The 16,706-nt window shown below is 60.3% G+C and overlaps 1 protein-coding gene across 1 annotated transcript in view; it reads left to right on the top strand.

Annotated features, from left to right (window-relative positions):
• The first annotated feature begins 572 nt into the window (after positions 1-572).
• Positions 573-16,706, top strand: part of TAFA5 (TAFA chemokine like family member 5) — a 125,583-nt gene continuing 109,449 nt past the window's right edge. The window contains exon 1 of the mRNA XM_081311932.1: positions 573-783. Coding sequence (XP_081168058.1) covers positions 693-783 — 91 coding nt within the window. The 5' untranslated portion in view covers positions 573-692. The remainder of the gene's footprint in view (positions 784-16,706) is intronic.

Raw genomic sequence — 16,706 nt, forward strand, 5'->3', positions numbered from 1 at the left:
CTCGGCGCACAGCCCCGGCCCCAAGCCTGGCCCGCCGCGGCGGCGGTGGTGGCGGCGGCGCGGGGGCCCCTTGAGCCCCGGGCCGGAGAGAGAGCGGCCAGCGGCGGAGGCGGCGGCGGCGGCGGCGGAGGAGGAGGAGGAGGAGGAGGAGAAAAAGGAAGAGGAGGAGGAGGAGGAGAAGGCGACGCCGAGCAGCGAGCGGGGGGCGACAGGCGAGGAGGGCCGGGCCGGGGCCGCGCCGGACCCCCCCGCGCCGCCCGGCCGTTGCGCAATCCGCGGGCCGCCGTCCGGGCCCTGCTGGCGGCGCGGCTCCGGGGGCGGCGGCGGGGCTGATTCATGGGGCCGCGGCGGCCGCTCCCCCGCGCTCGGGCCCCCGGCGCCCCGCAGCCCGCGATGGTGGCCGAGTGGCCGGAGCTGCGGCCGCCGCGGCCCGAGACTTTCCGCTAACCTCCCCGCCCCCGCCCGCCCCCTCCCTGGCGCCCTCCCCCCCGCTCCCGCTCCCCTCCCCCCTGCCCAAAAAGACACAAATCGCCTCCCGGAGTGGCGCCTCCAGTCGCGGCGGAGCGCGGCGTTGGAGGCGGATGGAGGGCGCGAGCGAGCGGCCGCGGCGGCTGCACCCGGCGGGGCGCTGATGCAGCGCCTGGACCTTCGCTGCGCGACTTCGGGGGCGTCGGCCGAGTTGGCACTCCGCGATGCAGCTCCTGAAGGCGCTCTGGGCACTCGCAGGGGCCGCGCTCTGCTGCTTCCTCGTCCTGGTGATCCACGCGCAGTTCCTGAAAGAAGGTAATTGTCCTCGGCGTGCACACAGTTCCTCGGGCATCGTCCTCCGCGCTCCGAGCCGCTCGCGGCTGGTGGCGACCCCTGCGCCCGACTCGGCTTCCAGCACGTTCCGCCGCCGCCCCGCTGCCGCGCTCTGCTGAAGCTCGGCGAGCGCCACTGCGGGGCCGGAGCGGCCGGCGGCGCGAGCTTTCCCAGTCCCGGCCCCTGCGCGGAACCCGTGTACCCGCGCGCATCGGGATTCTCGCGCGGTGCGCGGGATTCAGATGAAGCGCGGGGTGCGGGCGTGCTGAGTCCTCAATACCTCCTGAGTCCTCGATACCTCTCGCGCTGCCGTGTAACCTCGGCTTAAGCCGAAGCTGCTGTTCCCGTCTCTGGCCCCGCAAGGCTGGGTGGCAGTGGCACCCGCCAGCGCGCCGCTGGCCCTCGGTAGATGGCACCAGCGTTCTATGCTGGCAGTCCGGTCTGGGGCTGGCGCGGAGCTGGCCTGGGCTGGGTGGACGCGGGGCTGGACACGCACTGGTGTCAGAGGCCAGACTTGAGTGCCCCCACCCCTGCTGATACCCCGTGCAACAAGCCATTTTCCAGACTGGATCCTTGACCCTTGTGTTTCCGACAGGAGAGCAGATCCTCGGCAGCCTGAGCGCTCAAATCCCAGCCCCAAGTTTCAGTCCCCTTGCTTTTCTGCCTCTCTAGATTGGAGGTCTCTTCGGTCTCGCTTCTTGGGAATCCATGGAGGCATGCAGATGTAGACAGGGAAGAGACTGGTCCTGGATCTTCTGAGGGAACAGCAGGTCCCCTTGAACTGGGGGACATTGGCCCAGGCCCACACTCCTGGAAACTTCCTGGCCCAGGTCAGGCTCCTTGTGCCCAGTTCTGGTGCACCTGAGCTCATCCTGGCCTGCCGTTATGGAGGTGAGGGACTGGGGCACTTGCCTCCCTGGGTGGCACCCACTGCCTGTGGCAGCTGGGGGCCCTGTCCACAGACCCTGCAGGCACTGCCTGGTGTACCCGTTGCCCTGAAGGGAGAACTGAGCCTAGGGAGAGCTCCAGGGGCCCCAACATGTGCTTCCTCATTAGCTCTGGCTTCCTGTGGAAGGGTCAGCCACATGCATAGCTGCTGGCCTGCCTTATAGAGTGGGCTGCTGCTGCTGCTCAGGAAACAGGTAGGTGTGAGCCACTCAGGTCCTGTGACCTCCATCCTGCTGTACATTTCCCTTTTGATTTTGGATCCTGGTAGCAGTGGACAGAAGATGGAGTCGGGGAGGAGGCTGCCTGGAGCCTGCTGCAGGCAGGGCCTGCTCATCCTGACTCCGTGGGCCCTGACCTGGAGCTAGAGGCCAGGCCTCCTGCCAGCTTAGTGACCTATTTCAGGAGAGGCGGTTCTGTCCCAGGGTGGTGGCCCTTGCTTCAGGTAGCTGTCAGTTCTGCTAAGGGGTCATTTCCTCCAAGATGTCTCAGAGGGCTGTCCTTTGCTGGTGTCCTCTGTCAGGTGACGGTGAGGTCCAGCAAATGGTTTGTCCCAGCCCCCTCATTTGGGCCACATATTCTCTACTGCGCTGTTCCCTTCTGGGGTGTCAGTTTTGGGGAAGGGCATGCATGTTAAGATGTCAGGGCTCCTCTGAGGTGGAGGGTGCCTGCCTGTGTCAGGATGTTCTGGGGCAGGCCATGATTTAGGAACACAGGGAAGTGAGGGCCGTGTGGGAGGCAAGTGGCCCAGGGATTTTTTTTCTGCATCTCCCTGTGGGAAGGCACTGGCCCTGGGTCTTCCGAGGTTACTGCTCCAGGCCACCGTCTTTCAAGCAGGAGGCGGAATGAGGCAGGACAGCAGTGTCAGCCAGCAGTCCTGTTCCTCGAGCAGTGTGTCTTGAGGGTGGCAGGGGACAGCCTTTCACAGAAGCTACGTTTGCTTGGGAGCAGACTGTGGTGTGTCAGTGGGTAGAAAACAGGTAGGGTAGTAAGGGAGTCAGGACACGGCTGGGGACAGGAGGACCTCGTGAAGGTGCAGGTGTCTTTAAGACAGCCACGGGAAAGTGCCACATTTGCCTCGCCCCCTAGGGCCTTGCCAGCCAGGTTACCCACCCTGAGCCCGTCGCCTCTGATCTCTGAGTTCCAGAGCCCTTTGCCTGGCCTGTGAAAGGTCAGGAAGGGGCATCCCTGATCTTGCTGACTTGCTCTTTGTGCCCCTTGGGGTCAGCAGCCCCAGGGGCAGGCCTTGGATCTGGGAGTGAGCACCTGGGAGAGTGAGTGGTTCCCGGGGAGATGCAGGGCCTTCCTGATAGCAGGCTGCAGACTGGAGTCCAGCCGGAGGAAGAGAGAGGCAGCAGTGACCACTGTGACCTGTTGCCCGGGATGGAGTGGGAAAGAGCTGTTAAACAGCCCTTTCCATGACTCTGGTGTTTTAGGGTAAGAATGGGAAGCCTGGGAGTCTCTTCCACACTTCCCCTTTGTGTGGAGACACAGGCCACCCGTGGCTCATCTGTCCCGCCGGCTGGTTGGTCTTGCAGGGTGTGTGAAGATGAATAGGGTGGTCAGCCTGGAGAGGCAGACTGTGGTCCTAATTGGATGGAGCTCTGCAGGGGCAGGTCCTGCTCACCTTTGGGGTGGCCAGAGGCCAGGAGGAAACGTGGCCGCAGTGTGGGGCTGCAGGGCAGAGGACCTGGGCCGCGCTTACCCGCCATTTTCCCTCCTCTGAGGACCGCTGTCTTTGCTTCTAGGGGAGGTGGCAGGTGCTGCTGTTTCTGGGCTAGTGAGGGTGGGGAGAGGGTGGGTGTCAGGGGACCTGATTTTAGGTCCTGCAGCTCCTTAGGTGCAGAGGCATGTGAAGTGGAGAGGAGGAGGGGAGAGGAAGGCCATTCCTTTGTCCCCTTGGTCACATGGCTTTTGGAACACTAAGTTAAGACAACAGCTGGAACTGTAAAAATTTCCACTTTCTTCCTGCAAAGGCTCTGAAATATTTTTCTTGAAGTCTTGGAGTCACTGGGACACCGTGGTGCTGCAGCACACACTGTCTCTGGTGATGCCACTCGGCGCAGGAAGAGTAGAATAGAACTCAGAGGACAGGGGACGCGAAGGCTGGGGGGACAGAGCCAGGCGTGCCCCCACCAGTCCTTCCTGCATGGAGGGGACAGCCAGCACTTCCCCTGTGACTGTGGATGGAGCTTTGACTGCAAATCCCAATGGCAGGGGAGCCCGTTCCCTGGGCCAAGCACGCGATCCAAGAGCTTCTTCTGCAGTTGGTTGACAGCATGTGGGGGAGATGAGCGTCTGCGGCCGGCCACCGAGCACAATGTCCCTGTGCCCTAATTCCCCGGGACTTTCCGCTTGGCCTTGGCATGCCTGTCTTCGGCAGCTGCTCTGAGGGCAGAGTGTTGATTGAGTAAATAGGATTCTGCTTTCGTTTATCTAGTTAGCTCTTCATTTTGGAAGTGAAGCGTCATGCTATGAACCCAGGTGGCCGGTGCGAAGGGGTGGGCTTAACCCATGGAGGTGCTTAATTTGATTATGGTCATTGTTGTGGCTCAATGTGGGGGTCATGGATCCGTGACATTGTGAGGGTGGCAGCTAACGCAGGGCGCTGGCATGTCTGCTACGCCCATCAGTTTATTTCTAAAAATGGACAAAGGACTTAGGAGTCACAACACAGTTCTTGGCCCTTGAAATTCATAAGCAGTATCTGTTAAATTAAAAAAAAATTCTTCCCATTATAATGTGTGCATGAGTCCCAGAGCCAGGCAGGGGCAGTGGGCAGGGGCCGTGGAGGCCCATTCTGGGCTGGTGAGGGCTCGATGATAGACCTTTTGAGGCTGTTAGAGCACTGGAGCTGCTTTTGGTGAGGCCCAAGGCTGTGCCCAGCCTTCCTGGCTGCCCGAGGAAGAGCCGGAGGAAGAGCCGGAGGCCTGAGTGTCTGAGAGGAGAGAGGCTTCCACACTGTGTCCTCCTCAGTCACTGTCCTGGCCAGGGGCTGCAAGGCTCTGGGCCTGACGCCCAGCTGCTGCTTTCCCAGCCTCTGGACTGCATGAGGAGGGATCTGGGTCTGTGTGGGGACCGGGGGACCCGCAGCCGCTGCCTGCGCGTGGTTCTCAGGGCACACAGGCTCTGTGAGGAGCGGGAGGAAGGACAGCCACGGTCCCAGTGCAGCGTCACGTGCAGACTGCTGATTGGCCTGTCGGCCTCCTCTCCCCTAACCGCCTGCAGACCTGGACAGGCCACATGAGCGTGAACAGCTGCCCGGGAGGGGTGGACTTGGAAAGGGTTAGAAACACCCAAGTCCTTTATCATCATTTGCTGCTGTTCCTTGTGTGATGCAGAAACTAGATAAACCCACACCTACGGTGACGGGGCTCTCGTCCGCTGAGACCATCAACACGGAGGGGCTGGTAGTGGAGGTGATGGCAGACACACCGGCCACACCAGGCTGGCAGGATGCAGGAGTCTGGCCTTCCCACTCCCAGTGCAGAGCGAGGATGGCCCTGGGGAGGGCTGGGTCCTGCTAGGGGTTGGGAGGTGCTGTCCCTCAGGAGGGCCGGGACTGGGCTGTCTCCCGCCAGGTCTCTGAAGCTCGTTCATCTCCTATATTGACTCCATCTTGAACCCGGGGGTCTGAACCTGCAGAGGAGGATTTCGGCCTGGGCGTGGAGGATTCTGCCCAACACTGGGTCCTCAGCACTGTGCGGGGCCAGGCGGGCAGAGGCACAGCAGGGACGGCCACGTCCCAGGTCCTCCCGAAGTGGCCATGCAGCTCAGCCAGGAGCACGTGCCCAGGAGGGGTGGAAGGAAGTGTGGCCTGGGAGTGTCTGGCAGTGACATCTCTATGTGTGTGTGTCTGTGCGCACGTGTGATTGTACGTAATTAAGCACTCATAGGTGTTTATACGGTTGTGCGTCACCCACCTCAGCATATGAAATGATGAACATGGATTACAAATTTGATTTAAAAAACTGCCGCTTAATTAGAGAGCAGAGAACACACTGTGGTGTGCGAGGCTGGGGCCAGGAGGCTGAGCCTTAGTCTCCCGGATCATGAGGGAGTAAATTGCTGGGAGCATGTAGGCATGGCGTGTGGGGCACCTGGTCGCTGCATCTCACGTGCAGTCACGTGGTGGCCCTCTTGAGGTGGAGTTTGCCCATGTGCTGTCCAGGGAAGGGGCTGACCTCAGGCCTCTTTCCCTTCGTCCACCTGGGCTCTGCCTGCCACAGGGCCGCCTCTGCAGAAGCACACACACACCTCACCACACAGGCATGTCACAAACACACCCGCCACACGCACCACCTCAACACAGCACCAGGCGCACATCCAAAGACACACATGGTCACCACACACACATCCTTAACACACTTGCCCCCCACCCCCATTTCTACACACACATGCACCACACACGCACGTACACCACGTACTGCATGCACACCCCTCACCCCATCACACTGCCTGCCCACACACACCCCCCGGCCGCACCTCTCGTGGTGGAGCAGGATGGCAGAGGTGGACCCACATTGGCCCCACTCTCTTCTCTCAGGGTTCAGCTTGTGCCTGCTACTGTGTAGGCTGGGTTCTAGAAGGTTCTGCACACCAGAGTGGCTGTGCTGTGCTCAGGGGGAAGGTGGGTGCTCCATCTTCATGGGTGGAACTGGTATGGCCTGTGAGGTCAGAGGACTGGCCCCAGTCCCCGAGGCCCAGACCCAGAGGTGGACCGAAGGCGAAGCTCAGGTTGCTGTGAGGGAGGAGCTGAATGGGCTTCCCTGCGTGCTGTCCCCAAGGCTGTGACGGTCTCGTCAGGGATTGCTGGAGGACTCCACGTGGCCAATGACCCAGTGCTGCTTGGGTCAAGGAGATGGTGGCACTCAGGGTGCTGGATGCAGGCTCCCGCCACACCCAACGGAGCAGGAGCCCAGGAGCTGAGGACCCTCGTGAGAGCAGGAACTCTGGACCCCCGTCCCGTCAGAGCCCCTTCCCAGGTGCCCTGGTGGTGCAGGCTTCACCTTCACCCCTCCTGGCCCCTGTGGGGGTCCCGGAAGGCCTGGCTCTCGCTCCCTGCTGCTCAGCACTCAGGTCTGCTCAGGTGACGTGTCCTCCATGGACCAGGGAGTCCCTGAGGTGGACAGGCCTCCAGAACCTTCCCCATAGAGGAGGAGGGGAAGGTGGGCCAAACACGAGGGTCCACTTCAGGGCCTGAGTGACACCTGGGGCGCAGGGCCTGTTCCTGGAGGGAGACCAGGAGACATCAGAAGCAGGGATGGGCGGGCAGGGTGGCTGGGACGGCCTGCTGCCCACCTGGCTGTGTCCTGCTCTCTGAATCAGGCAGGAGAAGGAAGTGGCAGCTTCATCCGGACCAGAAGGCTACTTGGTTACGGAGTACTCAGACAGCGGTGAGCCCCGCGTCCAGCCACGGCTGTTGTTGACAAGGGTCATCCCAGGCAGCTGGGAGGAGGGTCCTGAGGTTCCTGCAGTCAGCTGGTGCTGGGCAGCAGGGTGGCTTCCAGCAGGCCCTTGTGTGAGCCTCGAGAGCTGGCCTTTTCCAGGCACGGAGATAGCCCCTCCCTCCCCGGAGAGGGACTGGCAAACGCTTGCCCCGGGGGAGGGGGAGTCTCTCCAGGAAACCCTGGCTTCTCCAGGTCACTCCTGCTGCCCACTCAAGTCCTGGGTCCTGGCTTGGCCCCTGCACGGGGTGCTCGTGGAGCCCAGTGCGGCTCTGCTGTGCCCCTGGTTGGCCAAGATGGCACCAAGCCTTTCCTGCAGCCTCCGGTCCCTTATCCAGGCCCAGCACAGAGAAGTGGGAGGCGGCACAGCCGCGTGTCCCGAGTCCCTCTGGGGACCCTGAGAGGTCTGAGGATGCTGACGGGACTGCTTCAAAACCCCTTCCCAGCTCGGAGGCCCCTTGTCTTTGGAGAAAGCAGGCCATGACTGCGTCACTGTGTCATTCACGGATGCTCAGGGTGACCTGGGGGGCAGGGTGGACCCCAGGGTGGCTGAGCTCCCAGCAGCCCTCAGCTGATCAGCAGCTTCTCCTGAGGACAGGTGCACGCCTGTGCGTGTGGAGCTTGGACAGTGGGATCCCAGCTCACCCCAGCTGGGCACTGCCCCCAGCCAGCTCTGGGGTTGCTGGCCATGTCCCCTCCCTTGCTGGCTTCCTGCTCTGCCCAGTGGTATGTGCTGATCACTTTATTCTCTGCTTGTAATTCAGAGAATACTGAGGCCAGTGCTGTCCGGTGGTGCCTCGTGACCAGTGGTAGCGGGGCCCCTGGCCCCGGCCACCTGCCTCCTTGCTGATAGTATCCTGCAAAGAAGCAGGCGGGCTGAGTCACCTGCACCTTGGGGCTCCAGTGGGAACCAGGGTCTCAGCCAGAGGGTGACTGGCTGCTCACTGAGGCCACAGTCTGCCTTGAGGTGGGGGGGATCAGGTGACTCCAAGGTGGAGAGCCTGGGGGGCTGAGCATGGCCTTGCAGGTGACTATGGGGACGTGCTTGGCTGTGACCTCAGCTGGTCCTTCCTACCTGCAGGGGTAGTGACTGTCTCTTGACTTTATCCTTGAAGAGACTCAAGGACAGAGCCAGGAACTCAGGGCCTAGGTGAGGTCCCATGAGCCGAGCCCAGCACCCTCTCCTGACCTTGTTCTGAGGGGGCTTGGCCCCACATGCTGTGAAGCTGTGCTGAGGTGTTGGGGTGTCTCAGGAAGGGGAGGTCCACGGGAGGGTCCCAGGCAGGGTCGGAATACCATCCCCCAAGTTGGGGTCCACCTCCCTCACCTGATCCCGTGTGGGACTCAAAGCCTATCTTCATGCAGGGGGGCTGCAGACCCCCAGGTGCTGAGCTGTTCTCCTGCTGTGGTGATATGACCTGCCCCCACCCTGTCACCTGCCTGCTTAGGGCCGAGCAAGGCAGGGCAGGGTGCTCCAGTGAGCCCCGGGTTGGGGCAAGCCAGTGGCCTCTGAGAGGTGCTGGTGGAAGCATCAGGTGCCTGCAGGAAGACCTGTCCCCGGACAGACCGCGTGGCGCCTGGCACACGTGATCCTCCCAGGTATATTTAGAAGAGGTCGCACAGCCTCTAAAATACTCTTTTCAAAGCCAACTTCTGCCTCCTCTCACAGGCAGATTTTATTAGCCAATTACCTCCCTGCTCCCTGATGACAGAGGCAGCCGAGCAAGCCCTCTGATTCGCTTCACCGATAGAAGAGCCCAAGACCTCGCTTATAAATAACTCCTCGCTTTGCAGAGACGCAGAATCTGTCTTCAGACCTCCTGTCCCCCGGGAACGCCTGCACAGTGACAGCTTCCTGCTCCTCCTGCCCGTTGCTGTGGGGACAACCTTGATAGACATGCTGGCCTCCATGTGGCACGCATGTACTGATTGCCTGCTGTTTGCCAGGCTGTGAGCCGGGGGCAGGTGGCAGGGGTGGGCTGCTGGGGGTGGGCTCCCTGAGACCGTGTGTCTGGAAGGGTGAACCGGGAACCAGGGTCTGTGTGTCTGAGTGGACGCCTCTGGGGTTAGTCAGTGGTCCCCAAAGACAGGCGCACTGGAGAACTCAGAGCATGCTGTCCATAGGAAGAAAGGTCTCCACAGACGAGGTTAAGGGTCTCCAGATGAGGTTGTCCTGGTTATGGGCCAAAAGTCAGTGACGAGGCCTTGGAAGAGGAGAGTGCACGTGCGCGTGTGCACACACACACACACACACGCACACACACACACGGGGCACCTGAAGAGGAGCTGAGACTGAGTGAGCCGTGAAGGGACCCTGGGCCACCAGGGGCTGGGAGAGCCCTGCAGACAGCCTGACCTCAGACCTCAGGGCTCCCGTGCTGCACCTGTGTCCTAGGCAGCAGCAGGTCAGAGCCTGCAGATGACGGGGCCAGTGAGCCGCTGGGCTCTGCAAGTGTGCGGGGCCTCCAGGCCCCTGCTGGGGGCAGGTGCTCTGTCAGAGTGAGGGTGAAGACAGGATTTCTGGTTGGGGAGAGAGGACTCTGCAGACGTGACTGTCTGGGTGAAGGCAGACCTGGTTTCCCCAGAAGATCAGGGTGTGGTGGGGTGGACAGCCTGGGGATTCTTTTTTTTTTTTTTTTTTTTTATTGGTTGTTCAATGCTCTTCCACCCATAAATCCAGCACTTCCCACACCGAGGGCACGCTCTGCCGTTGGCCTGGAAGATGGCTTTATGCGGACGCAGATGGGCATTTTTCATTTTAATAGCTGTGTATTTACTTTTATGGTTACCTTCTATTTATGGCAGTGGTGCTGGCTCTGTTTACAGGGTGATGGAAAGTGTCTTTTTTACAGTCATGATGCATGGGGATGGTGCAATCGCGGGGTCACCGCGTGCCTGAGGCTCAGGAGACACTGCAGTGGGTGACCGTGTTTATTGAGGAGCTACTGAGCACCTGCTGCACACAGAGGCAGCAGAGATGCCGACGTGGCCTCCCGTGGCCTCCTGTGGCTGCTGGGAGTTCTGCTCTCAGGTTGCAGTAAGTGTCCAGGACGGGCGCAGGGTGAAGAGACCTCAGTGCCCAGGGAAGTTGTGGGGCCTGCAGTCCACGTGAACATGGGCATGGAGAGGTGCCTGTTTGTCCCTATGCCACAGGACTTCATCCTCCCGTGTGTTTGGAGCTCACAAGTACCAGCTCAATGTCAGCAGGGCTGTCCCTTCTGGAGCCTTCAGAGGAGAATCCATCCCAGACCCTGTCCCCAGCCCTGTCCCTGACCCCTGGTGGCTGCCAGCCGTCCTTGGTCTTGGCTTGTGACCGCATCACTCCATTCTCTGCCCACCCCACATGGCTGTCCCCCTCCTGTCTCATAAAGCGGCCACAGGCATTGCCTTCGGAGCCCACCTTTGCCCAGGCTGCCCTCTCCAGGGCCTGTGCTGTGCGTGCATGGACACTTGCTCCAGCTGGGGCTGCTTCTGAGGTCTGGGTGGACTCGTCACTTGGCCACCACGTGTGAGGGTGGAGGGAACGTAGCTCTGGCTCAGACCTGAGCATTTGTCTGCTCCGGGCTCCTGGTGGCCCCTCAGTCAGTGGCTGTGACTAGCGGGATCTCTGTGATGGCCTCCTACCATGACACCCATGGGGGACGCAGGGCCTTCCCCCAGGCTGCAGCCACCGCATGCCCTCTAATGGCCCCGGCACCCTCCTGCTCTGACCCCACCTGGGCTTCTTACCTCGGGAGGTTGCTCCCACTCACCTGGATGTGCCATCTGGGGTTGAGCTGACCATCCTGGGACCACCCCTCCACACCGTGTGGTGCTTCTGGGAGCCCCCAGGTGTGTCCGTTTGTAAGTTAACTTTTCTTTTTTCTTTGTGTTTTTCAAAAGAAAATTGTGAGCCGAGTTGGACACTCGCACCCAGGTCCCTCTCCTGTTGGACACTCGCACCCAGCCTCCCCAGAGGCGGTTTTTATTCAGGTTGGAATGGACCGGCCAATTTGGCAGTTACCTGCTCTGTTATTAAAGGTGTGCTCCTTAATGTTTCTTCGTTTCATTTGTGATTTATTCTTAATGCATTAATTCACGTTAATTGAAACGGAGATATTTCTCTTTTCCATTAAGCTGGTGGCTTGAAAGTGAGAGCTTAGTGCTGAGTTCTGCATATTGAGTTCCTTCCTTCTCTGGGAGGGCTATGCGCAGCCAGGGGTGGCTCCTGCTGCCCATGTGCACCTTCTGGAGTAAGCCTGGCCCTCCATGTGGACACCCCATTAGGGTAGGGGCCTTAGGAGCTGCAAGATGGGATGGCCCATCTCCCCTTCCCAATTTGGTCCCCACTCATCCCACCCCACTGCGCCTGCCCTGAGGGCTCCCAGGGCCCCAGTTACCCGCAGCCAGGGCCATGCATTGCAGGAGGAGGCTCTGGGACAGGGCTGTGCTTTGGAGAGGGGCCTCTTGCTGGATCGAGGTGGGGTCAGTAGATGCACGAGGCAGCCACGGAGGGATCAGAATGACAGAGAACAGGGAAGGACTGCACCAGGGCCCCGGGGTTGGGGAGTGAGGCTGGATCAAGAGTACTGGAGGCAGAACCCCAGCCTCGATCCCAGAATCTTGGCCACCAGCACCTCCATCTGGGAGAGCCACCATGGCGTCCCCTGGTGGAATAGCCCCTGGTCTTGAGCAAGCGTCCCTGGAGTCTGTGAGCTGAGTGGGTCTTCCCAGGAATCACGGGTCCGGCCTTGGCCACCCTGCCCTGGAGGCCTGGGCCTTAGTGAGTGAGGAAGAGTCTCTGCTATGGTCCATGCCTCATCCCACGCCTCCTCCTAAGCCGTCCCCTTGACCTGGGTCCCTGCCACCTCCTGCATTCCCGGGTGGCCAGTGTGGCTTCTCCCTGTTCCACCCAGGCAGACCCTCCATCGGATTCCTTGACTGAAGCCTTTCTCCGCCCCCGGCCCCAGGGCTCTCCTCAAGCTGGAGACTCAGCCTGGGGCTCAAGGCTCTTCTGGGCCTGCACAGCCATTCGGGCCTGGGAGTGCGACAGAGCACATCCTAGCTGGCTGGTGTGTTGGACCCACTGAGATGGGTGGCATGAGGGCCCTCGGATACACACGAGGGGAAGCCCTTCGTGTGTTTGCAGCTCTGAGCACACTCTGTGATGGCCTCCTACCATGACACCCATGGGGGACGCAGGGCCTTCCCCCAGGCTGCAGCCACCGCATGCCCTCTAATGGCCCTGGCACCCTCCTGCTCTGACCCCACCTGGGCTTCTTACCTCGGGAGGTCGCTCCCACTGCCCTGTGTGTTTAATTAGTGTGTGCACATGATACCCGACAGCTGTGGCCACCAGGGGAGAGACAAGGCTATGCCTCCCAGTTAGCGGCTGCCTCCCGTGGAGGCTGGACCTTCCTTCTGCCTACTGTAGAGGCAGGGCCTCCCTCCCTCATGTTTATTCAAAAGCAAGGCCTGAGCTGGGACTCGGGGTCTCTCCATCCTGCCAGCCGCCTGCTCGTTCTTGAACCAGCACGTGGCCCTAGGGTGGCATCCCGAGCCTGCAGAGCAGGACTGCTGCTGCTGCCCTCCATCCCCCTGGTCTTCCTCACCCAGGTGCTCTGTCAGCATGTTTCACTGGTGGCGGAGAGCAATGCTGACCGTGGAGAAGGGCGGCTGGATGGGGTGGGTGGACCTCTCTGGAGCATGGCTGCCGTGCCCTGAAGCCCCCGCTGGCATCTCTGAAATGAGAGAGAGAAGGCCGGTGGAGCCTCACTGGCCTCCAGCACACTCCTCTCCACTCAGAGCAGCCCTTGGGCACCAGGAGGGCATGCTGTGGCCCTGCAGGTCCTGCAGAGCTACCACTCCTTGTCCACACTGACAAGAAGAGCCTGCCACGGGATTCTGGGAATCAGTGTTTCTGTAGCCCAGAGTGTCCCTTTGGAAGTGGGTGAGCTCATCAGCTGTTTCCCAGTGCCCTCAGGCCCCAACTGGAGCCTCCAGGTGGCACAGAGCTGATTCCCGCCTCTCAGGGGGGTCCAGCTGTGGGCTTGGGCAGGGGGCGCTACACCACTGCTGGGCTTTGAGGTCAGAGGTCTCCTAGTCCTCTGGTCCCTCAACCCTGAGAGGTGTCATCACAGCTGCCAGCAAGGAGGGCTCTCCCGCCACATGGAGAGAAGGGGAAATGGGCACTCTCAGTGGGCAGCCGAGGTCCTGACCGCACTGAGAGTCCAGGGCATGGAGTTGTGCCTAGAGCGGCCACCTTGAGGGAGGGGCCACACGTCTCTTCCTTGCCTGTGCCTGAGATGGCCGTGCAGGAGCCCAGCACCCATTCCAGGGGACGTGGCCCCTCGGGGGGGTGGCTCTAGCCGTGGGGGTCCCCTGTGTGTTTAATTAGTGTCTGCGCAGGGCCACGCTGGCATCATTGTGCACTAATCCTTTAAGAACTGAGATCGTCTCAACTACGCCTGAGTTACAAGCTGAATAAATTAAAACTCCTTGTACACGATATCTTGTAGCCTTATTAAGTGGCAAGATTATGCAAAAAAAAAATCGTTAAGTATGATAATGCAACGAGCGGCGTGATTTGTAACAGGACATTCATTATCTCTCATTCTGCTCTATTTAAGCTCCGTTCCGGGGGAATTAGTGGCATTACTGTTCAAATCTTAACTTTTGTGTTATGAAAGCATGTTCCAGAGCTTTGAAACGTATCTGAAAGCAGAGTCTTGGTTTCCCAGGTCTAACAAGCAGCGGGCAAGCGTGAGGTCTCCCAGGGAGGCTAATCTGGAGATGTCACAGTGGTCGCACCAGTAGATTTTCCCCATCTAATTAAAAATATGTTGTTTTGCTGAAAGTTACCCAATCAAGTCACTTGGAGAAGGCTGAGGAGGAGGGGAGAGGCGCTTCCTCCTGGGGCCTGGGGAAGAGCATCCGTTTCTAATGACCACACCAGCTCCATGTCTGGCGGCTCTGGGCTGCCTGGGGACAAGCAGGCTGCCGGCTTCCCTCCTTGGCTGTCACAGACCTTGGCTCCTAGAGAAGGTGTGTGCTCAGAGTAGAGTTCCAGGGCAGGGTAATGTTGTTATGTCGTTTTAACTGCACACCTTATTTGGGGGGGACAGTTTTAGGGTCACAGAAACGTGGAGCAGAGAGTATGGAGAGTCCACTCCTCCAGTGTCCCCATCGGGCACAAGGTCCTCTGCGTGGTGCATGTGGCATTCTGTGAACCACCTGGGCACCATCAACTGGAGTCCAGCCAGTGACCACAGTGCGACAGGCTCACCCGTGGCAGGTTCTGGGTGTGGGCACAGGGATGGTGTCGTGTGTGCACAGAGCAGCGCCCTGTCCTGGAGCCCTCTGCTTCAGGGCATCTGTCTGCCTCACAGTGCTGCTCTGCAGTGTGTGGGCTGCAGCACCAACAGGCTCAGGACTCTGCTGAAGGTCGGCTGCACACTGTCCACGTCGGGAGTTGGAGCCAGCAGTGCTGGTTCTATCTTGGCTCTGATGTGACCACAGGCAGGTGATCTCCAAGAGTAGGAACACTGCTGAGCATGCTCTGGACACTGAGTCCAGGTGCCACCTGTCCTCCTGGAGAGGTGTGTGCATGCTGGGGTCCTCTGGAGCGAGGCAGTGGCAGGAGGGGCCTTGGTGGCCAGGGCTGTTTCTAGTGCTCCCTTTGCAACACACTTTTTATGATAAGTGACCCAATAAAGCTGAGAGTCCAGCCTCTTATTGTTGAGAGCCACAGCCAAGTCAAGATGAGGCCTGGCATTTTGCCAGAAGGAGTGGTCGAGGGGTAACGCCAGCGAGCCATTAAGATGATGATAATTAAGTTAAGCTGTGCATAATTATTAAGATAATGACTGACTGCTGTAACTGGATGATGCTAAATTGAAACAAGCTGTGTATTCAGTTGTGTATATAGACCTCTGCTGTCCGGCAATAAGATGGTTCCTGCTACCTCGGGTGCCCGCTACTTTTGAGTTCTCAGGGAGGTCCTGTTGAGTTCCCGTTGAGTTCGTGTGGGTTCTGGAATAAAGTTAGTTCCTGTTTGAACCTACAAGTGGCTCTTGACCTCCTGGTTATTTGTGCCCAGCCAGACTGCGGCATCTTATTTTACAAATTTTTCATCTCAACACAAAAAAAGTAGCATTTAGGTAAGTTTATGATCCTTGAAATCCACCAGCCGTGGTTCCTGTGGCTGAGGGGAGGACATGGCCGGTGCCATCCATTGCTTCTCCACCAGGGTCCCAGGAGCCACCTGCTTCAGTGGCTCCCTGTCATTGCTCCTGTTACCTGGGCCTGCGTCCCTGCCACCCCTGGGCGTCTGGACTCTCCTGGGTTGGCCAGCTAGTTCCTGTGGGAGGGAACCCAGCACCTGTGGTTCCTCACCTTGGCTCCCACTCCCTGCTCCTGCATCTGTGTCACCCCGTCCTGGTCCTCACCTGGCCCTCTGCACAGCCTTTACGGGCTCTTTCCAGCTGACTGGTTGCTGGGGCAAAGGTGGGCCAGCTGCTGCCTCAGGGCTGCTGACCATGAGGGGGACAAGGCAGGTCCAGGTCGGCCCAGAGGGTGGCTCCTGGTGGGACCATGACCTGGCAGCTGGCCACCTGAGGGTGGAGGCTGCGAGTCTGAGCCTTTCAGCGCAGGGGCTCTGGGAGGCGAGGCTACAGGCTGGCTGGAGGCCTTGCAGGCAGAAGCCTTGGGGGGGCAGCCTGTGAGCTCTCAGCTGCCTGCATGAGGCCCCGCCTGCCCGAGGGGCTCTGCAGTGCTCCAGGTACCGCCATTCAAGCTCCAGTCTCCAGTCACCCTCACAGGAGTATCCAGAGTCGCGTTGGGCCACAGATCTGGGTGCCGTGGCCCCCCACGTTGATGCCTGGAGGTTATTTCAGGGGGCAGCAGTGAAGGGCTGGTGGTGTGAGGGCAGCCGGTGGTGATGGCATGGGGCTGAGGGTGGCTGTCCCGGGTCCAGAGTCAGCAGCTTGACAGTGGCCTCTCCTCAGGCAGGTGTTGGGATGCCCTCAGGGCAGGCCCGGGAGAACCACAGGTCACAGGTGTCACAGCTGGGCCATCCACCATGGTAGCCTTCCAATAGCTCCCTGTGGGTCTCTCCTGGCTGCCATCTCCCCCGGCAGCAGCTGAGCCCCACAGCTGAGCTCCACCTGGCACTGAACCCGGAGCTGGGGCCGAGTCCCTGCTGCTGACAGGCCACATTGGGGGTCCCCCGCCAGCTCCATCACTTGAGTTCTAGGATTCAGGAGCTGCCTCACTATGAACCATTCATTATGAACTCAGGAACCACCCAAAGCAGAGGTGCCCAGCCCAGATGTGGGGTGCTGAGCCTCCAGCCCCCCGGGCGCCCCTCCTAGCACCCTGTGCTACCACTCCCCAGGCTCTCCCAGCCACGCTGCCTAGGAGTGTCTGGAGGGCTGGGGATGTGGCCAGTGATGAGAACTCTCCAGCTCTGTCCCCTCCTGGGGTTGGGGACATGGCCTCTCCTGCTGCCGTGTTCCCTCTGTGACAGCCCCCTCT

The sequence above is a fragment of the Spermophilus citellus genome (genome assembly GCF_964194105.1).
Source record: "Spermophilus citellus genome assembly, chromosome: 10".
NCBI classification, from domain to species: Eukaryota; Metazoa; Chordata; class Mammalia; order Rodentia; family Sciuridae; genus Spermophilus; species Spermophilus citellus.